The 25,314-nt window shown below is 33.4% G+C and overlaps 1 protein-coding gene across 50 annotated transcripts in view; it reads left to right on the top strand.

Annotated features, from left to right (window-relative positions):
* ptprt (protein tyrosine phosphatase receptor type T) overlaps positions 1-25,314 on the top strand; it is a 519,289-nt gene that overhangs the window by 380,607 nt on the left and 113,368 nt on the right. For 21 of the 50 annotated variants that reach the window (XM_073954667.1, XM_073954663.1, XM_690384.11 and 18 more), the window contains 2 exons: positions 6,956-6,985; positions 15,445-15,596. In XM_073954667.1, coding sequence (XP_073810768.1) covers positions 6,956-6,985; positions 15,445-15,596 — 182 coding nt within the window. The remainder of the gene's footprint in view (positions 1-6,955; positions 6,986-15,444; positions 15,597-25,314) is intronic. The other 29 variants (XM_073954668.1, XM_073954664.1, XM_073954661.1 and 26 more) reach the window with 2 other exon arrangements.

Genomic DNA, 25,314 nt, shown 5'->3' with positions numbered 1-25,314 from the left:
AAATAGTTAAAAATCAAGACATGATCATATTTTATTTTGGTAAAATAAGCGTAATCTAGAGACCTTTGCCTTTCATATAAGCCGTTTCAGAGACCAAATGATCAACTAGAAGTTATTATTTGTTGTTCCTAAAACCTGGATAGACGACAACTTTCGTCAGGTAGTGTACATAATGTTTATCTGATACCTAAAACTTTTGAATATACCTTTAAAAACTACCTTAACAATTCTCTTGCAATGAAAATCTCTACCTGCACATATTAAAACCACAGGGCTTTTCCCGCAAAGTCACTTAAGAGGCTCCAAACAGAAGTTTGTTCATATTTTTCTTGCAAAAGGAGTTATTTTCCACCCTTCCAATTCTTTTTTTGCACAGTACATTTAAGAATTATTTCTGAGCACTCTCCGTTATTATTGGCTAACCTCTTTGAAGGTGCATTAAGTATCAGTGCTGACTGTCGGGTGTAATATAATTGGCTCTGCCCCGTCTTTCAGTAACATCGTCTTTACAGACTCTTTGTGACAGATTCATAAAACAATCCATGCTGAAATGATCTGCTCTTGTTCCGCACGGATGCTTAAAATACCTTGTTAAAAATAAAATCTCCTTCATTTGCATAAAACCCTTTTGTTTCCAAAAAAAACCCCCTGACTTTTCATGACCTGTTTAGAAATCTTCAATCAGATATCCTGGTTTTCACCGAGAAGTGCATCAATGGCATTATCGGATTCCAGATCAGTGCTTCAGCGTTAAGAAATCTCATGAGGCGCGGTTATATATTATGTGAAATATGGTGGCTTATGATGGGCTGTGCTGAAAATAGAGGGATGTGATGATTCAGTGTGTAATAGTATGCATAGGCATCAGAGCTATTACACAAAGTGTTGGTCTATTTCTCCCTCGGTCAGCATTACGATGGAGCGATGAGATGGTCGATCTTGGACAGAGTTCGCTCGGACACCACTCAGTCCCAGACCATTAAACACACACACACATACACACACACACACACACACACACACACACACACAGAGAGAGAGAGAGAAATGGCCCTGCACTCAACACACAGGAGGGACGCTCTTGCACATTTATGCAGTTTCGATCAATGACAGGCCCAGGCATAAAGCAATTTGACATAAATAATAGATGATTGCTACAGGAGGGCAATGTGATAGCAGAAAACAATATAGTGCACATAGACAGAAACATAGAGACAGAGAAAGATTGCTTGGTAATATATTGCATTTAACAGTATTTCTATATAATATAATAAGAAGTCTTGGAGTGCAATGCATATAACAAGGTAAAACATTATTTTTTGGATATGTACTGCAGTACTTTAGTTTTACTCTTGGAAAGTCACCTTTGAAACATGTCCAAACCGTAGATATACCTTGAAAAACGGTTATCGTCCCATGCCTAATGACAACACATGGGAAGTCCAATCTATTTGAATTATAGTGTTTTTTAGACTTGTTATTGGAATTTTCTTTCATTTACTTAAATTTTGCCCTTGTTTAGTCAAAACATCTATGTGTAGACGTCTATTAAATGTTTATTTTGCTTGGTGGGTTTTATAAATCAATGCCAAATTGTTTGACAACATTACTTTTGCTCAGAAATTATCATTTTTAAAACAAAAATTGCAAAAAAAAATAATAATAATAATAATAATCAGGACACATCCAAGTTTTGGGATAAGGGGGTTTATATAAATACAGATTTTGGGATTTGTTTTAGATCATTTCATTTTCCTTCGGCTTAGTCCCTTTATTCATCAGTGGTCACCACAGTGGAATGAACCGCCAACCTATCTAGCATATGTTTTACGTAGTGGATGCCCTTTTAGCTGCAACCCAGTACTGGGAAACACAAATACACACTCATTCACAAACACTGTGGCCAATTTAGTTTATTCAGTTCCCCTATAGCGTATGTCTTTATACTGTGGGGAGAACCGGAGCACCGGGAGGAAATCCACGCCAACACGTAGAGAACAAGCAAACTTTACAGAGAAATGCCAACTGACCCAGCCGGGACTCGAACCAGCGACCTCCTTGCTGTGAGGTGACAGTGCTAACCACTGAGCCACCGTGTCGCCCTAGATTAATTAATAGTAATTAGGGATCTTTTAAATACATTATTATTCTCTTAATTTATGCTGATAGGTATTTGAGTCCATGTGTGCGCACTTTCTACATGCTTGTCAGCCGATTGTGCGAATACTTTCAAGCCTGAATGGATGAATGAACAGTTGTTTGATCTAATAAAGCAGTCTCAGTTACAGCCATTAGCTGAAATAAAGTTGTATGAAGGCAGTTTGTTAAACAAACCAACCTTTTGACAAGTTACAAGCTTCTTTTTTTTTTGTCCGTCCTTCTCTTGTGTAAAGTAGCATGTAGCATCACTGCAGGCGTCACACTTTCTCTTCACACCAGAAATGTGTCTCGTTTCAGGAATAATGATAAATCTTTGGAGAGTCGAAAAAAATAATAAAGAGGCCACTTATGCTGCGAGCTCCTCGCAGTTCTACTCTATTAATATTTATGGCCACCTTCGCCCGCCGTGGTGCTCTTCACTTCGCTCTCTTTTATTAATATCATCAGAACAATGTCAGCAGGCCATTTTAAAGGGCCATTGAGATGAAATGGCCAAAGATGGATGCCCCCGCTGCATATGCATGCTGGCGAACGCATCGACCGTTTGCATCTGTTTTAGCACCGTCAGCCCATCGCAAAACACATTTGCCATAACGGCCCATATCCAAACTGTGTTTTTATTGCCTACAGAGAAGTCACGGGGTCATTAAATATATTTACTTTGCTGCTGCTTTAGCGATAAAGCGAGCAGTTTGGGTGCCATAGCTTGCTTTTATGATACAGAAAGCGTACAGGCGAGGATTTAGTGTGTGTGACTTAATGCTGCTCTCTGAGCCAAACAGTAACTCTGACAGGCTGATTCATGATTATTTGGCTTCATAATATTGTAGATAAGGTACCCGCCAACTCTTAAAGACTATTTGTAGATTGTTAGCATCAATAAATGATCATAAGCTCAGGCTGCACTGTAAAAAACAATTATAATAAAATCTCATTCTAAATAAAATTATTAGAGTATGTTTTTAGAAGAAAATCCAATTTCAAGAGATTTTCCACAAAAAGAAATTAAAATAAAATAAAAATGTTCAACCTCAAGAGGTTCCAAACCTTCATGGGTTTCTTTTTTTCTGTCGAACACAAAAGAATATATTGTAAAGAATGATGGTTTCCAACAGAGGGTTTAACAAAATGAAAGAAACTCCATTCTGTTTTGAAGAAGTGGAGGGTGAGAGTAATTTAGTTATTTTAGGTTGAGCTTTTGCCTTGTGTTTCTTACAGTTTTTTCAATTGTTTGTGACATTTTTGTATTGATTTAATCTCACTTGCAGTTTTTCAGCAAAAAATATTTTCCTCCTTTTCCCCAATGCGGTATAAAGAGGGCAAGTCTGTGGTAAATTGTTAGGTTATTTTAAATCATTACAAAAACGTGTGTGTGTGTGTATATATATATATATATATATATATATATATATATATATATATATATATATATATATATATATATATATATATATATATATATATATACACATATACACAAGTCACAAGTCAGAATTATTAGCCCCCTGGAATTATTTTTCTTCTTTTTAAAATATTTCCAAAATGATGTTTAACAGAGAAGGAAAATTTTTACAGTATGTCTGATGATATTTTATCTTCTGGAGAAAGTCATATTTGTTTTATTTCGGCTAGAATATAAGCAGTTTTATTTTTTTAACACCTTTTTAGAGACAAAAATTTTAGCCCCTTTAAGCTATATTTTTTAGAATTGTTTGTCTATTGTTAGCATGACAAACATACTAATACTGTACCAATTTACTCAGTTTGATTTTGGATTAAACAAAAATTAAAGTTTTGTATTTTGTTTATCATCTTATACTAGTAGAGTTTGTTTCAGTCTGAATCCTTGCACAAAAGTGATGGATTGTTTGTCAGTTGTTAGCATGACAAACATGCCAATCCTGCATAGCAGGCCACTACATGAAAAAGTTAGTCAGTTTGTTTTTGGATTACACAAAAATGACAGCTGTTTATCAACATTTCATGATAATATGAGTGTGTTTGTTTCAGTTTAAATTCTTGCACAAAATAATTATAAAATTGCTTGTCAAATATTAGCATGCCAAACATGCTAACAAGTCAGGTTATTAGATGAATAGTAGATTAGTTTCAGCATAACAGTTTGATAAATGTTCAAACAGGCTGTTTGGTAACTGTTAGCAGCATGACAGCACATTATTAACTAATGCACATTAACTTTGTGGGTTTGTTTCAGCATAAGATTTTTGCTTAAAATGATGAATTCAATTTAAATAATTTCAATTTAATTTAATTCAATTTGTTTATTGTCATGTGCACAGAAGGAAACAAGTTTCCCTGTACAATGAAAGTCTTACTTTGCCGTCCACAGTAAAGTCATACACATAATATACACATCAAACACTTCATAAACATGTATACACACACACAAACACACACACTGATTGTGGAGTAATGTTAACAGATGTAAACAATGTATAGTAGTTAATTGTTTAAAATTGTGCTTATTATGTGATTGTGCTTGTGAATGTGTATGTTAGCAATAAATTGTTAGCATGAAAACAAAAAGCAAGCATCTCAGACTAATATATTAGTAGTGTAGTTTGTTTCCGTCTTATTCAAAGCAGTAAAGTTGAAGGTTGTCAATTGCTAGCAAAAACATGCTAATAAGCATGGTTGGTTTCAGCATAAAGGGTTTGAAAGTTTTTAGTAAAGCGAAAGAGTGCATCTTGTGGAAGACAAGTTTCAGGAGAGTGAAAAGAAGCAGCGAGCGCAGTCAGAAAGCAGACGGCCACCAAAGCGCTAATTGACAACTTCACTTGCATGTCATCAGTGATATTACAGTTAATCGAATCGCCATTAACAGACACCATCTGCTCTTTATTATGGTTTCAGGCTGCTATGCTGTCCTAGCTTGCCGTGTGTCAGCTCCTCTTGTTTTTAACCGGTCCACAGAGACGTCAACATCGAGACGCGCTCATGACAAGGCCTCACTTTAGAGTAGCAAAAGCGTGATGTGTTCGCCAACTGCTTTTGGTGTCTCTCGTCCTCCTCCTCCCTCTCTTTCTGTCTATCTCTGTTAAGCTGCTAACAGAAAACTGAGCTCCAGTATGTCTGTGAAACACCCACCATTCCTGTCCATCCCTTTAGCTGTCCAAACATACAAGCCCACCAATACACACACGCACACACACACACACACGCACACACATACAGATACACATACACACACACTTTTTGTTCTCTTTTTTTACTCTTGAAGGGGAGCCAGATGTGCAGTTTCATACCTTTACATTTATTAATAGACCTAAATTTAATTTAAAATATCTAAATCAACAGAAAATCCATGGATTAACTACATTTTTTGTTTACTGTAAATAAAACATTATTATATTGTTATTATTATTATATCATTAGCACATCTAACAGTGGCAAAGTTTAACAGTTTTATCATTAAATATATTTTCATATTTAAAGTACTGATCACTAATCAATGTGTTTGTGTTTTTCTTTTTTCTTGATTTTATTTTGTTTCATTATCATATCATATTATCACATTTTTATTTTTAACCTATTCTTTACTTTCTTGTATAAAAATTGTTTTTATATTTAAATGTTGAATTAAATTAATTATTTTGTCACTTTTTATCAATGTGTTTGTTTTTTTATTTTTTTTCTGTTTTCTTTTTATTGTTATTGTATTTTTATTGTTATTAAACTTGAACACATTTTTATTACTTTATTTTATTTCATTTTAACTTTACTTTTTTCATTTTATTGTATATTTATTTTTATATTTTGGTATTAACGTGCTTGTGTTTTTCTTTTTATTGAATTTTATTCAAATCTCATTATTGTATTTCATATATGAACTTATTATTTATTTATTTTAATACTTTTTTGTTATTTTAAACTTATTTGTCAAATTTCTTTTGTATTTTGACGTTTAATTTAATTATTTTTGTCATTTTTTAACAATGTTTTTTTCTTTTCTTTTTTCTTTTCTTTTCTTTTATTCTATTTTAATTTTATTAATGTATTTTATACTTTTATTTATTTTTATACGTATTTTTATTTTATGTTATATTAACCTTTTTTATATTTTTGTATTTTGATGTTTAATTTAATTATTTTTGTCACTATTAACAATGTGTTTTTATTTTAATTTATTCTATTTTATTCTATTTTAATTGTATATTTTACTTAAACTTTTATTTTTTTATTTCACACTTATTTTTATTTCATATTATTTTCAACTTATTTTTTATATTTCTTGTATATTATTTTTATTTTAATGTTTAATTATTTTTGTCACTTTTAACAATGTGTTATTTTAAAATTTATTTTATTTTATACCATTTTAATTTAATATTGTATTTATGCTTAATGCTTAATACTGTTTTATTATTTGTACCTGTTTTTATTTTATTTTATTTTAAACTTATTTTTTATATTTCTTGTTTATTTGTTTTTATATTTTGACGTTTATTTAATTTTGTTACCTTTTTTAACAATGGGTTTTTCTTTTTAAATTTATATTCTATTATTCTGTTTTAATTTTGTTATTGTATTTACTATTTTATTTATTACTTATTTTGTTTCATGTTACTTTAACCTTATGTTTCACTTTTCTTGCATATTTTCTTGTTCTTATATTTTGATTAATTTATTTTCATTCATTCATTCAATTATTCATTCATTCATTTATTTATTTATTTAATTGTTTGTTTATTTACTTATTTATTTATTCATCTGTTAATCTGTTTGTTTATTTATTTATTTATTTATTTATTTTGTCCTTATCTTGCTGCTCCAGAAGAAATGCGTATTCCTACTCTTATTACCTGTAAGTAGCATTAAATACAGAACATCAATCAACAACTCATGTTTTAAATCTGTGCTTTCCCATTCCCCTTTTCTACTATCAAGTACATTTGTCTTTAAAAGTTAGTAAGAGAATAAAAGAAATATATGAAAATCAAGTTGAAGTTAAACAAAAGTTAGCACCTAAACTTTGCCATGACGAACAAAGCTTCTCAAATTAAGAAACAGCTTCATTTGCAATAATCTGTTGAGTCAGTTTAATATTTCATCACCCTTTGCTCCGACACAGCATTTTTTCAACCCATAAACCATTTTATATGCTACATATACCTAGAGTTTGCATTGAAATAAAACCTACAGTTCTAAATTGTCCTCATGTGCACATAAATAGTTGCAGCTCCACTGTTATCTTATTATTATAGACTATTGCTAGTTCAGCTCAAATCCCTTTGGACTCCTCCTCTACTTTTTATTACTTTTTCCCGTTACGCTTAAGCTATTCACTATTACCTCAGCTCTTCTGCCTGCCTCAGCGTTTTACTGCGCAGGATTGTTTAATTTGCGCTGTGTGCAACAGAGCCTGGCTGCAGGATGTTTACCTCACGCGTTAAAGGATTTAAAAGCTCAGATTCTCAGTCAGACTACAGTGTGCAGTCGCACCGCTCCTGAAATATAGATGAATGTAGGAACACAGCCGGGAGGAACTCTTTCAAAAGGATTTCATCTGAAAGGGCATAGACAGACAGCTACAAGCTAAAGCTAACCGTGACGCCAAGATATTCTCCTAACCCGGAGAACCAGTTTTTCTTAGATTCAGTAGGGTTATAGACTTAAAAACTCAATAGTGGCAGTAAATGCATCTTTAGGTCACATTTAGACTACGTTTTGCTGAGTTTATACTAAATTAAAATAGTTGGGTTAAACATACCCCAACATATAACCCTTCTATAGGTTATTATAGCACTTTCCCAACCATGGGTTATTTTACCTCAATGCATTGGGTATTTTGACTAAATGGTTTTACTATCGCTCCTTGCTCCTTCAGGTTTGCACGCTCAGGCACCCACCCTTCCTATGCAAGTGACGTCATTTGCAATCAACACTTGCACCTGTTATGCCACTTGAAATCAACACCAATAAACTTAAAGTAAGTTTCCAGCTTGTTTGCAGTGACAGTGACGACGCTGTCAAATAATTCTAAGTACTTAAGTTGTATACCATGACAGACCCCAGGCAGGTCACAGGACAATTGCAAAAATGCAGATGTCGATGCAAGTGACGTGGCAGGAGAGTGGAGGGCTCGGTTGCATGAAGTCCAAAAAATCCCCCAGGTTGAGGTTAAGGGTACCCTAAGTAAAAGTTGATTTGCAAAGTGAAAAAAAAAAGAAAAAAGATCGACTTAAGGAATTTAAGACTGCCATTAAGTATTTCCCCTTAACCATTTCCTTTTAAAACATTTAAGGGACCTAATCAGCTCCCTTCAACAAATGAGACTCAAAATGCTAGCATTCTTATCCAAAAAAGGTTTTAGGTAAAAGACTCCCAGCACTGTAAATAAATAATTTAATAAAACCATTTAACAAATAAACTAATAAATGTCTTGATAAGTTAGCACGTCTGCGCAGGAGTGCATCCATATGAAATTGCAGTTTCAGTGCAGTCTCTGCATGATCCCAGCCAAGTTGTATAGGTTCTCAAAACATAATGTCGAGATGGACTCGATAAGGGAATGCCTCAACTTGCTTTACGGAAAGAAAGCGGCACAGATGATGTGTAACATTACTGCAAAGCTGTTGTAAGGCAAGCATTCATGGTTCGTTACGATCTGTTTACATAACTATAGCAACTGTGGTGCCCCTCGCCGTACGTTGCCAGAAACTACAGTAAAACGCATATAAAAAAGGTACTTGAGTAAGGGTGACAGATAAGAAGTTTGTTGCAATGATCTTAATGAAATGCGTAATCTCAGATTTTTTCCGCCTCAGGGACACCCTTAAGTTAAATTACAGATAGAGTTTCATGGAATCAGCCTTAGATGGCGATTGTAAATGACGTCACATGCAGAGGAAGCGCGGTTGCCTGAGCATGCAAGCCTCATGGTGCAAGTGCAAATCTGCAGCCAGACTCTATTGACTATTACTAGTACTGTACTACTGTTAATATTATATTATGGCTGTGTAAATAAATAACATGGCGTTTTTGGAAATTTTGAAAATGCTTTATTTCTATTTTAAGTTCCAGACACTTTGTTGTATTTACCTGTTTAATATATATCGGCTGTGAAGCGCACTTTGTATCATCAATAATTAGGAGTGCTGGTGAAACGGACATACAAAAAACAACACGGAGAGGTCATTTGATAAATCAATAACAATATTATTGTGTTAAAGCTTGAATAAACAAAATAATACAAAAAAGACACATCACATATTAATACAACTGATTAAACTGTGTCAGATTGAAATGTAACATTTTTAACCCAACTGGTTGAGTAATTATTAATTACCCAATAAAGGTTAAAAATAACCCATCAAGGCTCCAAATAATTTTAACTCTACTATTGGGCTAAATAAATAACTACATTTTTTAGAGTATAGATTTTTTGCATAAATAAAAACGATAGAGAAAAAAAATTAAATCAGCATATTATGGTGAACGTTTTTAATATTGTAAAAAATATGTGCCCACTGTAAAGAAATCTTGCTGACTTACATTTTTTTAAGTTGAATTAAATTGACTTTTTTTAGTCTGAGTAAACTGAATAAAAGTTAAAGTTAAATTTTGTGTTACTTTAAAAAATGTCTAAATTGGTATAAATAGTATGTACTTTGAGGTCACATTTGCAACATAGGCTAATTCTGAACACGTAGCCCTATATGCAATCCTGGAGATTGTGAATTATGTAGCCAGAAGAATGTATATGGCTGCATTTTATCTTTAAAACGAACCCTATGGGGCGGCTGGCGGTTGGGTTTAGGAAGTGGGTGGTCGAGTGGGTCAGTCAAGCGGTCAGTCAGTCAGTCAGTCAGTCGACAGCGGCCTCTGGTGGATTAACGTGAGAACAGCAGGCACGAATGGCACTTGCAAGAGAAATTTAAGATCTCAAAAAGCGTACACAACTGCCTCCGGGGGATTCGCGAAAAACCACACTTTTGTCCTTGGTAAATGACAAGCTGAGTTGAAAAAGAGAGATAGAAAAAAAACATATTATAACATCATATTATGGTAGATGCTTTTAAGTAGGTATATATTATAAAATTAGGGTATGATTTATGCTGCTTTCACACGCTATGGGAATTTTTTTTGTGTGTAAATACCCATAACTTGTGATTTATGGGTATTTTTCATTTATTTATGTTTGCGAATTAGATTAATGTTGAAAAGTTTGGCACAGTTAGCAATTATAAGTTGCGTAACACATTGGTGAATAAAGTTTCCATGCCATGTGTGTTCAAGAGAATAAACTCTTTCCTTTTTAAGAAGCTAGTGTGATATGGGAAATAGGATTTATTTTTAAAATAGCTCTGAAAAAAATGGACTTTCATTTTTGTGACGGACCACCATTGCTTATTATTATTATTATTATTATTATTACTGGTATTATTATTATTATTATTATTATTACTGTTATTATTATTATTATTATTATTATTATTACTGTTATTATTATTATTATTATTATTATTATTATTATTATATGCTGCTCTTGTTTGACTGCATAGGTCTAGCAATGAAATGCAATATATTTTTTTACTTTACACAATATTAGTAAGATCACCTGCAGAATTCTACTTGCTATTTTCGTGGGAATGTAAACCCATTAAGCCTCCCCATGTGTTTTTGTTAGCATATACTTTTACCTAAATATCTATTCCACTGTCCACTTTTGGAATAATAATTTCAATATATGATGATTATAGCATGGCAAAGCAATCCTAATATGTGATGCTGACTTAACAGCATGTTTAGAAGTTAGTGTGCGCGTGCATTTACAGTACACATTTGGCAGACGCTGTAATCCAAAATGACATTGAGACAAGATAACACTGTATTCCCTGGGACTCAAACCTTGTCCTTGTTAATGCAGTGCACTACAAGCCAACCTCCAGCAACCTTGTGCATGCATGCAACTGAACAAAATGCAAAGGTTATTTTGAGATGTTTTGCATGCTTAGTAATACTGCTCTAACAAGCACTTGATTTGGCATGTTCATGAGTGCATTGTACAATTTCCTCCATTCTGGTTTTAGCTCAACCAAGTGTGATGTCTTTATTAATGAACATTTGTACATTTTATGCATGAGTGAAGACAAAAATCAAGGCTGAAAACGTATTTTACTGCTATCTCTCCATTGTCCCCCTACTTTCTTTCTCTTTTACAAAGCCGATGCTATAAAGACTGTTTATAGTCGCCTTACTACATTACAGCCTTAAGTTTTAATGAAGTGCTGCTCTGACATTCATTAAATAAGGATTATCTATAGTTTATGCCACTTAATACATGTCCAGAATTTGGCACCTGAAATAAGAGCCATTACCGCAGTATTTAGTGGGTTTTTATTATTTACGGGCTGCTGCATTATAAAATAATGTGACCTTCAGCATGCTTTGTGAGACAAAGCTTTGTTGATGTTGTCTTGATAGGAAACACACTAAGATTTTGTGTAGAGTGTTGCAATTTATGTGATCCCAGCACTTTATAGCCATCACTTTGGTGCTTGGCTGCTTAATTGAAAAGTCATGACCCTTCTCTTATTGCTTCTGGATGTTGAGACCTGCTTCAGAACAGGTTTTGTCCTTTTTTGATCCTCAGTCTCCAAAAACCAATGTTGCTGAGTTTATTTCCCAACCTAGGTAAAAATGGCCCCAATTTTAAAGCTTGGCCTGGTTTTTGTGGAAGCTGAAACTTCATTTGATTTTTTTTCTTTCTTCCTTTTTTTAAATTCCCAGCAGAGAAAATAACAAAACAAAGAGTTATTATCAGCTCGGCCCCGTAAGAGAAGGGAGCACATATTGAGGTCAAATGGTGTTCTGTGGGACTTAGAGAATCAAAGAGTCATTTTATTGGATGACTCCAATCCATCGCTGACACTAATATCTTCCTTGAAGTTCTGTGCACTAACATGTGGTGAGACTCCAGCTTATGAACCGCCAGACAAATCAACAAATCAAAGACCTGCAGAAGTTATGGTTTTATAAAAAGATGCCTGCAAATTATATATATATTTAACATCATTTTTGAGGGGTCATTTTTATAGATAATATGGAGGATTGGCAGGTGAAGAGGTGGGATTAGTGCAGTAAACGTTGCAAACCAGATTTGAAAGATTTGTTGTGTCGAGATACTAACTGCTTGGTTGTTTATCTTGCCTGACACAATTTTAAGCAGTATAAAATGCGTCCAAAGTGTAGCCGTACAACCTGCAGATAATTGTACAAAAGGCATCTATTATCCATATACTATACAGTGGAGATCAAAAGTAGAGGAGAATTTATAATCAATTGAATTTAATAATTCAATCTTTGTCATTCTGAATTGGGAATAATTTTAGTTTTTTCTAAATACCATATATATTATTTATATAAAATATATATTATTTTTTTAACAAAATAATAAATCACTTTTTTGTGGAAACAACAGTGATCAACATTAGTAAACAGAAATGATTTAAGATTGACTTCATGGGTTGTACCATCTTCATTTCTTTAGACATAACTTTGTTTCCAAGGATTTTGCAGAGATATTCAATCAGGTTTAGATCAGGGGACTGTTCTTCGGACAAGGATTACTCAGTTAGCTGGATTTGGTTATTGATGATTTGACACGATCCAGGATCGTTTCGTTCTTCAAAACTGACCGGAGAGTTGATGTCTTCGCAACAGTTCTGGTAGTTCAAACCTGCTAGGGAGCAGGCTCATTTCATATAAACAGGATTAGATCAGGTTAGTTCAAGCAAAGATAACTGAAAGAATGTACCAAATTCTGATATTTTCTTACAGTAGTAGTAATATACACTTGGGAAAATAGTAAATATATATTTCAACTAGGACCCCACGACTATGGTTTGGCCTTGTCATCGTTGTCTTTATTGAACAATCAACATTTCTGGAATTCTGACAATGAAGTGTTATGTATTCAGTAGGATTGACCTGCAGGATCCCATTTGCACTTTTCATAGGAATGTAAATCCTTAAATCCTCCCCATGAGTTAGTGTTAGCATGTACTTTTTTCTAAATATCTATTCTGCTATCCACTTTTGGATTAATAGTTTCAATGTATGATGATTTTGTCATTGCATAGCAATCCTAATATGTGATGCTGTGTATGATTATTCCTGACTTAAGAGCATGTTCAGATTTTTGCGCAGATCAGGATTCTGGTTTGGCCTTGTCATCATTGTCAGGATTTGTCTTTATTGGGCAATCAACCTTTCTGAATGAGTTATTGGCATTATAAAGATTGACCAGAAAGGGATTTTCTTTGGCCTTCATCTGGACAACATTCTGTTGGAGGCTTTAGAACAACTCACTTTCTTTGACACTCAATAAAACTGGGAACATAGACTACCAGTTAATTAGGTTTTGTCAGATAAATAAGATGCTAGATTAACACCAGTAACTGTGAGGTATCTGAAAGTGTTCTTAAATCTTGATTAGTGTTTTTATAGTCTGTTTTAGAATAAATGTAACACATGAACTCTGCTTAAAAACTGCTCTTCTACTTGCTTTGTGTAACAAACAAAAGCATGACAATAAAAGTGAGGATTCAAATTCAGTTTATTCATAACAAGGGCAGTCAAAACATACAGGGTTAAACGCCATCAAACACAAAAATCCAGGAGAAGGCAAAGAGTATTCTAAAAACTAGCGAGAGATCAGGGAAGCAAGCTAACAATCACAAAATCGAAGAACCGTCCACAATGCAAAACCAACTCTACGGATTGTACACGACTACAAAAACAACACTCCACAATGTTACTCTGTGGGCTGCTGCCTAAATAGTGTGTGTGTGTGATGAGAAACAGGTGAAGTAATAACCAGTGCAGTGAAATGTGGGAAATGATGTCAGGGTGAATTAATAAAGGAACATAATAAAGCATCCTTTACTGGAGTTTGTGACATTAGAGGATAACTTTAGATAGGACTAAACATTAGCCTGAACATTTAGGTAGTTCTCTGTTTTGATCTCTAATATAAATACGTGCAGTGGCAGTAGGCAGAATGGTAACACTTTAATTTATATCACAATTTATGCTATTAACTACTGGCTTATTACCTGCCTGTTATTGAGATATTAACGGTTCATTAGTAGTAATAAAGTATGATCCCTTTACCTAAACCCAATTTCTACCTTACTAAATATCAATAGACAGCTAATTAGTAGTTTATTAAGCTATTAGTGTTAGTTAATGGTTTGTTAATACGGTGAAATGTCTCAATTTAATGCTCAGCCAACTACAACTAAGAGAAAGCATCCCGAAAGCACAATGGAAGCATTTTAAGCCATCATCACTGAGCGAATGTGTTTATGCAAAGTTTTCCTGATCATTAGACTTCAGTTAGTGTCTAGTTGGCTTTGTTCTACATGGCAAGGTTTTGAGTTTTCTCACTCTTAATTTGATTGCGATTTTCTTTTCACACTCTCACGGCATATATCACTGCAGAAGAAATGTATATGTATATTATATATCAGAAATATTAGTCAATGTCATTTGAATAGACAATGCCATTTTTATTTTCTCTCCTCTATGTGCTTGTCTGTCTATATTTGTCTTATATGTCAAATTTACAGCAGTGCTTTGGTTTAGTATGCAGAAGCTGTACTTGTACAGTTGAAGTCAGAATTATTAGCCCCCTTTATTTTTTTTTCTTTTATAAATTTTTCCCAAATGATGTTTAACAGAGCAAATAAATTTTCACAGTATGTCTGATAACATTTTTTCTTTTGGAGAAAGCCTTATTTGTTTTATTTCGGCTAGAATAAAAGCAGTTTTAAATTTTTTAATACCATTTTAAGATCACAATTATTAGCCCCTTTAAGCTATATATTTTTCCGGTGTCGACAAAACAAACCACTGTTATACAATAACTTGCCTAATTACCCTAACCTGTCTAGTTAACCTAATTAACCTAGATAAGCCTTAAAATGTCTCTAAGCTGTAAAGAAGTGTCTTGAAAAATATTTAGTCAAATATTAAATGATTATGTTTAAAAAATGTGTTGAAGAAATCTTCTCTTTATTAAACAGAAATTGGGGGAAAAAATAAAAATTGTTGGAACTTTTAGAGAACTTTTAGAGTTCTATTAATTTGGGGCGTTAATGGTTCTGACTTCAACTATATATATATAAATATTTATATATATATATATATATATATACAGGAGCGAGTTTGCACTAGCCAAAAGCATTGCACCAACACACTGAAGATGTTGCTTTTGATCATGTTTATAAACTTGTCTTGCTGTGGCTGGGTTTGAAGGAAACTAGCTAAGAAACAGAAGGAGACAGCCAGCAGCAGCACGCAGAGAGAGATGGGACCCGTAGGCACAGCGGATAAAAGCACAGGAAAAGTCAGCACATTACACAAGGACGATCCGTTCTCCACCAGCAACCAGGACCTCAACGGATTCTGTGAGTTCAGCAAATATTGTGCTGTGCCATTATTGTGCTGCATTGTGTTTGTTTTTTGTTAGTGTTTTTATCCTCTGATAATGCGGAAAGTTAACGTTAATGAAGCAAATGAGCGAATGAATTAACACAAAATAACAAATGCACAAGCAAATGAATGATTGAATTAAAGGTTTATGACAGCCTGGAGTACTTTTTTTTTTTTTTTTTTAGATTTTAACAGATTTGTGTGTGTTAAGCATCAGTTAAGAGATTAGCACCTGTCACCTTTAACCTCTTAAGGCCCAAGGTGTTTTTTTTTTACATGCATTTTTTATTTCTCTTTGCTATTTGGACTTATTGGAACCTAATTAAAATAAAACCTAAGTATCGTCTTTTGATATGATGTACTTTTAGAGAAAAATTATGTCCATATATGTGGAATCGTAGTAATTTACATAAAACACTTTTTCCTGACTGTATTTATTTATTTATTTATTTATTTATTTATTTATTTATTTATTTATTTATTTATTTATTTATTTTTATTTATTTTTTTGAACATGTTATGACTATCAGAGAGTAAAAACTATTTTCCCCCCATTTTAGATAGTTAGAAAAAGTGTTTGGGACATTTCATATGCTGCAAAACAGTTGCAGGATGACACTTTATGTCTGTAACAAAATATAAAACACTCAAAGTATTTTAAATAGCCACTTAAGAGCTAAAATGCGCGGTCCACGTATGTGGCCCCTAAGCCCTAGGACAGTGGTCACCAAACTTGTTCCTGGAGGGCCGGTATCTTGCAGATTTTTGCTCCAACCCTAATCAAACACACCTGAACAAGCTAATCAAGGTCTTACTTGGTATACTTGAAACATCCAGGCAGGTGTGTTGAGGCAAGTTAGAGCTAAACCCTGCAGGGACACCGGCCCTCCTGGACCGAGATTGGTGACCCCTGCCCTAGGAGGTTAATTGTGAAGTTGCGCGAATCTGCTAATGGAGCGATGATGCGTCGGTTTCTCATTATTATTCATAGCAGAGTTTTCTTATCCTATGAGAAGACCCTGCTTCTTAATTATTCATGAGAGCATGTGCTTTCCAAAGGCAAGGCAGACCTGCCAAGCTAGCTGTTAGCACCGATGACTGGGTGAGACCGCATCCGCGCACATCACGAGTCATATATTTGTTCCCGTAATCCGCAGGGTTTGTTGCATGTTTTTCCCCGCGATTCTGTCAGGGCTGATACAGCAAAGCTGTTTGTTTGCAATAAGCATTTTTGTCGGGAGATCTGTATGAGAATTGGAGAATGGCAGACTTTGTCTTTTATCAGCCGAGTTTGTTACCATTCAGACACATCATGTGCTGCTGTGTTCGCCACATGTTTACAATCCTCTAGATTATCGGCAAGGCTAATAGTTGAAATAGACAGTGAAAGAGACCTGCTGCACTGCTGTCCACTGTTTCTGCATTCAGACACGACATTCGGGAGGAGAGAAGTCCTCCTCATTTATACTGTTTATATAAACACAAATATATTTATGATGATATAACAAATTGTGGTTATGTGCAGTGCTTAATTTGTGAATTGCAAGGTCACGGACCATAGTGAAGAGGGGGTGGGGGGATGGTGGGGCGTTGGATGGAGGAGGGGAGTAACAAATGACAAATGTAGAATAGCAAATGTAGCAGTCATGAAATGACTTACTGTTTATTTCTTTGCGTTTTTAATTTGTAAACTATAAAATCGAAGTTGGCCACAGAGTGAAATGACTTGCCTTAAAGAGACTTTGGTTTCATGGCCCTTTAAATAGCAAATAAACGCAACACACTGAGAAAAAAATATAATAATAACAAGATGAATGAATGACATATTGAACATGGAAACAAATATTTTAAGAAAAAAATGAGCACATGGATGAATGCACACTTCATAAATACTACACTCAAAAACTTATTTGTACTTCTTGTTCTAACTACTTATTTAAAATGAGCTGGAACAACAAAATTATTTGATTTTTTTGTTGTTTTAAGTTCAATCCACTTCAATTTGTTAATTTAACTTGATCGATTTGTGTTGGAAGGTTCTGAATTATGTAAAACCCTGCTTTTTTATACAGTCTACTAATTCTCTAAATTTCTGCATACTTGTTCAAAGCTGAAACATTTTGGCAACCTCAATATATTTAATTAAAACTGCAATAATATTCCAGAATATCCCAGGGGCCAGATTCATTGTGTTGTTTAATTTTCACTTCTCTGATTATGGGTTTGACAGTATCTATTTTTTGTCTTGCTTTTAATCAGCCTTCGTTTTAATTATGGATGCATAAATCATAATATCTGTCGTTTAGTCTGTTTTCAGTTGACGGATTGATAGTTTTTGTTTATTTTGAGGGCCCACTGTAAAAATGGCAGAAAATGTTCATTCATTTTATGGAATATGCAACTTGTACTGTACGCCACTTTTTTTTTTTCCTTGCTGCATTTTAAAATATGCTTGATTTCAATAAAAATCTGTAAAAAAAAAAAAAAAAAAAAGGCTACAGTAAAAATCCATAACCTGGTAAACAGTAAGTTTCTTTATTATATTCAGTAAATAACTGTTTTTTTTTGTTTGTTTTTTGTTGTTGTTGAAATAACTATGGTTTTTGTCATGAATTATGAATTTCTATTTTTTCTCATGAATTATGTACTCTGGTGTACAAATATGATCATAATTTAATGAAATACTAATTTACAGTATTTACAGTAATTTACTGAAATAGTAATTTACAGTAAAATTTAGAAATGTATTTTAGGTTCCTACCGTATTTTTAACTCCAAACCCCCGGCAATCACAGCTTCCATTTTTTTAACTATAAAATTATTATTATTATTTCTATAATGCATAACAAAATAAACCCACATCAGTACGCGAAGAAATATTGAAGGATGCAACCGTTTCAAGTTCAGCCAGGCATTGTACACCCTTTCCCTTTAAAAATCTTCTTGCACTTTTTCACTAGTCTCAAAAGTCAAAGTGCACAGATCATATAATAGCCACAATCCTCAATAAATAAAATACAGTAATTTACAGTCAAATTTATGAATGTAGTTATGTTCTTACCAAGTTTGAACACTAAAATCCTGGCAACCACAGCTGCCATTTTTTACCACAACATTTACAGATTTTTTACAGTTTTATGGTGTATAAAACATAAATCCGCATCAATTTGAGAAGGAATATAGAAACATAAAACCGTTTCAAGTTCAGCCTGTCGTTGTACACCATTTCCATTTGGAAAACTTCTTGCTTTTTTCCACTAGTCTCAAAAGTCAAATTATACAAGTCATATAACAGCCCTGTTCACCAATTAATGAAATACAGTAATTTACAGTCAAATTTAGAATTGTATTTGGTGTTTTTAGCGTATTTTTATTGATAAAATCATGGCAACCACAGCTGCCATTATTTAACTATAAATATTGATGGATTTTATTTTATTTTTTATTGTGTATAACAACGTGATTTCACACCAATACTAGAAGAAATGTTGAAAGATACAGCAACTGTCTCAAGTTCAGCCAGGCATTGTACACCATTTCCCTTTAGAAAACCTCTTGCTCTTTTCCACTAGTCTCAAAAATCTAAGTGCACAGGTCATATAATAGCCAAAATCCCCCCAAAATAAAAAAGCCATATACAGTCAATTTTAGAAATGTATTTTATGTTCCTACCATATGTTTAACGTTAAAATTATAGCAACCACAGCTGCCATTTTTTAACTACCGGTACATTTTTTTTTTTTGAATGATGTACAAAGTAAATCTACATAATTACTAAAAGGAATTTTGAAAGATGCAACTGTTTAAGTTCAGCCAGTCATTGCATACCATTTCCCTTTAGAAATCTTCTTGCTCTTTTACAGTAGTCTCAAAAGTCAAAGTGCACACATCATATAATAGCCATGTTTGCCAATTAACAAAATACGGTAATTTACAGTAAAATATACAATTGGATTATGTTTCCAGAGTATTTTTATGCTAAAATCTACATCTGCCATTTGTTCATCATAAACTTTACAGACTTTTTATAGTTTTATAGTGTATAACAAAATAAATTCACATCAATATGAGAAGAAATATTGAAAGATGCAACCGTTTCAAGCTCAGTCAGCCCCTGTACACCATTTCCCTTTGAAAAAACTTCTTGCTCTTTTCAACTAGCCTGAAAAGACCAAGTGCACAGGTCTTATAATAGCCTTTTTCCCAAATTAATAAAATACAGTCATTTACAGTAAAATTTAGAAATGGATGTTATGTTCCTACCATATTTTAACACTAAAATCCCAGCGACCACAGCTACCATTTTTTAACTATAAAATTTTTAATATTTTTTAATGATATATAACAAAGCAAATCTATATCAATACGAGAAGAAATATTAAAAGATGCAACCGTTTCAAGATCTGCCAGTCATTGTGCACTATTTCCCTTTAAAAAAACTTCTTGCTCTTTTCCACTAGTCTCAAAAGTCAAAGTGCACAGGTCACATAATAGCCACCACCCCAATTAATAAAATACAGTAATTTACAGTAACATTTGAAAATGTGTTTTATGTTTCTAGCAAATTTTTTACGCTAAAATCCCGGCAATTTTTAATTTTTTTTTGACGGTGTATAACAAAGTAAATCCACATCAATACGCGAAGAAATATTGAAGGATGCAACCGTTTCAAGTTCAGTCAGCCATTGTACACCCTTTCCCTTTCGAAAACTTTTTGCTCTTTTCCTCTAGTCTCAAAAGTCAAAGTGCACAGGTCATATAATAGCCACGTTCCCCAAATACCACGGTCTTCAGAAGCAGCGCGGCAAACTCAGGACTCATTACTGCAATCACACAACTCTCCCGCACATCCCGCCATCATGCTGATGAGCTCGCAGAGCCCTAAAAGGGGTCAAAAGGGATCAACGATCTGTCATTTTAACTCACCACACCATTCTCCTTGATTGTCCGTCAGGGTTTCAAAGGACGGGACGCCACCGCCTCACACCTGTCATTCACAGATCTGAGCACCGCCAACCGCAAAGAGCTATTTTGTAACTAAACAGCAGGAACCTAAGCGTTCTACATATCAAGAGACTCGGCTATTGACATGCTGCTTTAAGAGGCGCTAGAGAAGAATAGCAAGTGGCATTTGGACTAGGCGTTTTTTTTCTTTCGCATGCTTTCATACGCAGTTTTAAGTGGGCTCTGGCATGCTGTGAAGGGGCTGTAATTAGGATGGGTCTTTCTGAGTCGCTTTCTGCACAAAATGTCACTGTGGCCTTTGTGTACTGAATAATTTGAATGGAGCTGGAAGAAGAGGAAGCAATGGAGAGTACGAGCAAAATGCATAGAGAGAGAGAGAGAATGTCATTATGTGTAATGATCGCATTTATTTCCTTTAAAATCAGCAATGATTGGCAATGTGTTCTGCATGTTTAGTGTTTCTGTGTTCTTCTGAATGTCACTGGTCAGTGGATATGCAAATGCTGTTTATTTGCACTGTATGTTTATTATGGATCATTATAGGCATGGAAGTAATTGAAGACTGTTATTGTACAGTATCTAATGGTCTGAGAGTCAGTGTTACTGCACAAGTGCATGCTCTTTATTATAGATATGAATCTCCGCTATGGTGTTGGAACAAAAAACAATCTAGAACTCAGCCCAGCTTGTAATTGCCATTTACAAACAATTCTTAATTCTTAAAAATTTTAAAAAAAAAAACCCTAACCTGATTTTGCCAGGTAGGAAATGTTCCTGAATTAACATCTATGGGAACATCCAGAATGATACTGGAACAACATTCCCATCAGCCAACCAGAAGTGAGGAATATGTTTACCTTTATGTTAAGGACTGATGGTTAGGTCTATATACTTCTACATGATTGTTATCCAACTATTATCCACTCTGATTTTGGGAATTATTTACAGTTATGGTTGGGTTTAGGGCATACCTGTCAACCCTCCCATTTTTCCCGGGATTATCTTGTATTTTACATTTCTTTCCCGCCATCATCCCATAAAGGTATTTTTCTATTGTTCTCCCAGTATTTTCAATCTTTCTATGAAGGGTGGCAATAAAGAGCCAATCCTCCCTATATGCAACCCATACCGTTTAAACCACCAGTAGATGCCCCTCGCTCGTAAATGTGAATCCATTCTGTGTATTCGTTTTATTTAGGTATGAAAACACTTTGGAATAAATATAAAATTGGAGGGATTCTCTTCCTTTCCGTTACAGGAGCCGTTGCCCCTCCTATACAATTGTAAAAACAGTCATGTAGCGGTGACTACATGTCAAAAAGTGTGACTGTCAGCTGACGCGCTCCATAGTGATAAGTAGATGCTGTTTGCCATATGAGTTCTGTATACGCGATTTGAAGTGAAGAGAAAGTCTGGATTTTGGGTGTGTGTTTATTTGGTTTAAACAGACATATACGCATAATAATAATAATAATAATAATAATAATAATAATAATAATAATAATAATAATAATAATAATAAATATTATTATTATTATTATTATTATTATTATTATTATTATTATTATTATATCTAAAGATATCGATTTTTTGGTTGGGTTTTCTTTTAAAAAACAAATTTTGTCTTAAATGAGCATGAAAAGTTAGGAAAGCAATCGAATGCTTTCATTATAATGTTAGATGTTTGCATTTTTAAAGTAGTACCTCTGTTATTTAATGTAATCAAATGAAAAATGTAAATGAGAGATTCATTCGCTGCTCTTTAATCAGATTTTTTAAATGATACAGTGAAGAAAATATCAATGAGATTTGATACCTTGGTTCTATTTCTTTATAACAGCTATTCATTTTAATTGTTAAAACGGTTTGCTAATTTATTTGCAGCTTTTTCTAATGTAAACTATTTATTAAATAATAATAATAATAATAATAATAATAATAATAATAATAATATTAATAATAATAATAATTATTATTATTAATATTACTGACAGTTTAACTGCTTATTTACAATGAAACAACTCCAGATGAATATATTTAGTTACTTTAATATAATATTTAATTTAATATGAAATTGGGGATTTTTTGGGTTGTTGATAGATGTTAATCCAGGATCACATCATACGTGGCAAAATCATAACATGCATAAAACAGCATCAAATGCCTATAAATACAGATCATACACTGTTATGTAAAGCTTTAAAGCTGCGATGGGTAAATTCTATGTTGAAGTTGCTAAACTTTTTGACAGTAATTTTGTTTAGATATAGCTATAATTTTCTTATAGTTTTCGTCTTAAAGAAATCTAAAGAGAGATTTACTCATATAATACTCTTCAATTTGATTTGTACTATATATTTGTTTTTTAACATTACTATAATTATTTAAGTATTATTATTTTGCTTATAATTAGTTATTTTTGCAATGTCATTCCATTTCTTATGGCTCTGAAATTTCCAAATTTGGAAAAAAAAAATAGGTTAATAGTTTTGGAATAAACTACATAAGAACTACATAAACTACATTTTATTTTTTTTTATAAAAAATAAAAATAAGAATTATTTATAAAAAAATAAATTGAATGTCAAATGTTGAAATTATTGGTAATGTATTTATTTATTTATTTATTTATTTATTTATTTATTTTTTATTTAATGATTTATTTATATTTTCACACATTCACATCAAGGCAACAACACAATCTTATCCCTACATTTTTGTGATGATTTTGACTTGGAAAATCTTTAGAGTGGAGAATGTGTTGAACTTTAGCAATGTCGAGGCTTCCAATCTGTAAAGCTTCTTCTGTTGGGACTAAAATTGAACAGGCCTTTATGTCTCTCGGTGTAAATTGACATTTTTTTTCATTTATATCCAGACCTTCTTCTCAGCATCGCCATACTTACAATCAGACATTATTATTTTTCCTTTCTACATATCAGGGCTTTTTGAAGACGATTCTCCATAAGATGTGTCAGATAGAGATCATAGCGATGCCAGCCTACACACTCAGCATTTTAGCTCTATTACCATTTAAATGAACACAGAGACACCTAGCTCTAACCTTCCATGCTTCTCTCATTCAGACGCTCTCCATCTCACCTCACTGGCCCACAAGCTTTTTGCTGTGAAAGCATTTTCCGTACAGATCCTTGTGTGAGCAAATGCGTATGCGCCGACACATGTGAGACGCGGGGATTTGTGTAAAAGTGATAGGTGATTAAAATGGAAAGTAAAAAGGATACAGGCTCCAGCCGAGATGAGTAAAGGAAGGTTACTGGAGTGTGTGAAGCCCTGGAAGTGTGTTTCTGTGACTTACATTTACTCTAGTGCATCAGCTAGTTTTACAAACATAAAAGTCCTCCTGCGAGTGAGTCTTAAAGTACACCTATAGTATGCTTTTTTCCTGGTATTACCTTTCATGTATTGTGTAATGTTGCTGTTTGTGAATGTAAAAGTTTTGCGAAGACTAAAGTTCAGGATACTTTTTTTTTGTCTCCCAACTGAAAGAAAGAATTCTGAACACCCAGAAATGTGTAATCCTTTACAAACCTACATGGGTTTCTTACTAGCTTTCACAATGCTAATCTTTGGTGCTCATTGGTCTTTTGAACACCGTCTACTTAGATTATCAAACACTGTAGTTCAGGCCCGGATGAGTCATGTATGGGCCCACACGGAATCTGTGCACGCAGATTTTTAGCCCATCATTGAGTCTATTTATATAGTTGTGTGTAAATGTGAATATATTTACATTTATTCCATTTTTAAATTAATTTCAGTTATATTACTGACTAATATGAAAACGTTTGTATGATTTACTTACAGTATAGTTTGTAAAGAAATTATTTCTGTCTTTTAGTAGATATATGGTAGATCTATTGTAAGAATGGGTTTTAATCAGAGCGGTTCGAACTATAGTTCTGCCGAATGACTAAAAAGTTATCAGTATTGATGGTAAACAACTGTACATTTCTAGTTAAACCATTCTTCTGCAATCTCTTACCAAAAACGGAAATAAGGGTAGTGCTAATAGCTATGAATGTGGGAGAGTGTTAATATTATGTGATTGTATTGTATTGCAATATGGAGCAATTAAGTGTTGATGTTAACTCAAAAGTAATTCACAAATACTTGAAAATGAAATGATTTATTGACAATAACTTGCTGTGGTTACAACTGAATTAATAACAAAATGAGTGTATAAAATGATCAAATATGAAATGATAAAACATAAGATATAATTGTACCCAGCTTAAATGTAAAATTAAAGTTACCAGAGGTAGAAGGAGAGACACAGGGGGAGGGAGAGAGAGACAAAGAGAGCAGGCCCAGAAGTTAGCCTGATTGCAGTAGAGTCTGAGAAGATATACTCCAGAGGAGGAGAGAAGCAGAGCAGGAAAATACAGGGCAGGAAAAAAGACAGAGCAGAGTTTTACACCTATTTTGTATCTTCTTGACCATGTGACTAAAGCCCAAATGCTGAGACATTCAAACTGACCAATCAACATGTGACCACATTGTAAAATCCCCAAAGTCCACATATCAGGCCCTGATCTTATCAGTATCTGCCTTTGGAGTAATTATAGACCTAACCCTGTTTTGTCATATAAACAAATGCATATGATAATTTAGCCTCTTACAATATTATATGAAAAACATGTTTTGTTTGCCAAATAAATGGATCTAATAAGATTTGTAAACATTAAATAAAAGTAAAAAAGGTAT

This window comes from Danio rerio, chromosome 6 (assembly GCF_049306965.1).
Source record: "Danio rerio strain Tuebingen ecotype United States chromosome 6, GRCz12tu, whole genome shotgun sequence".
NCBI classification, from domain to species: domain Eukaryota; kingdom Metazoa; phylum Chordata; class Actinopteri; order Cypriniformes; family Danionidae; genus Danio; species Danio rerio.
Note: the sequence above shows the minus strand (reverse complement) of the source record. Positions and strands in the feature narration are given on the sequence as shown.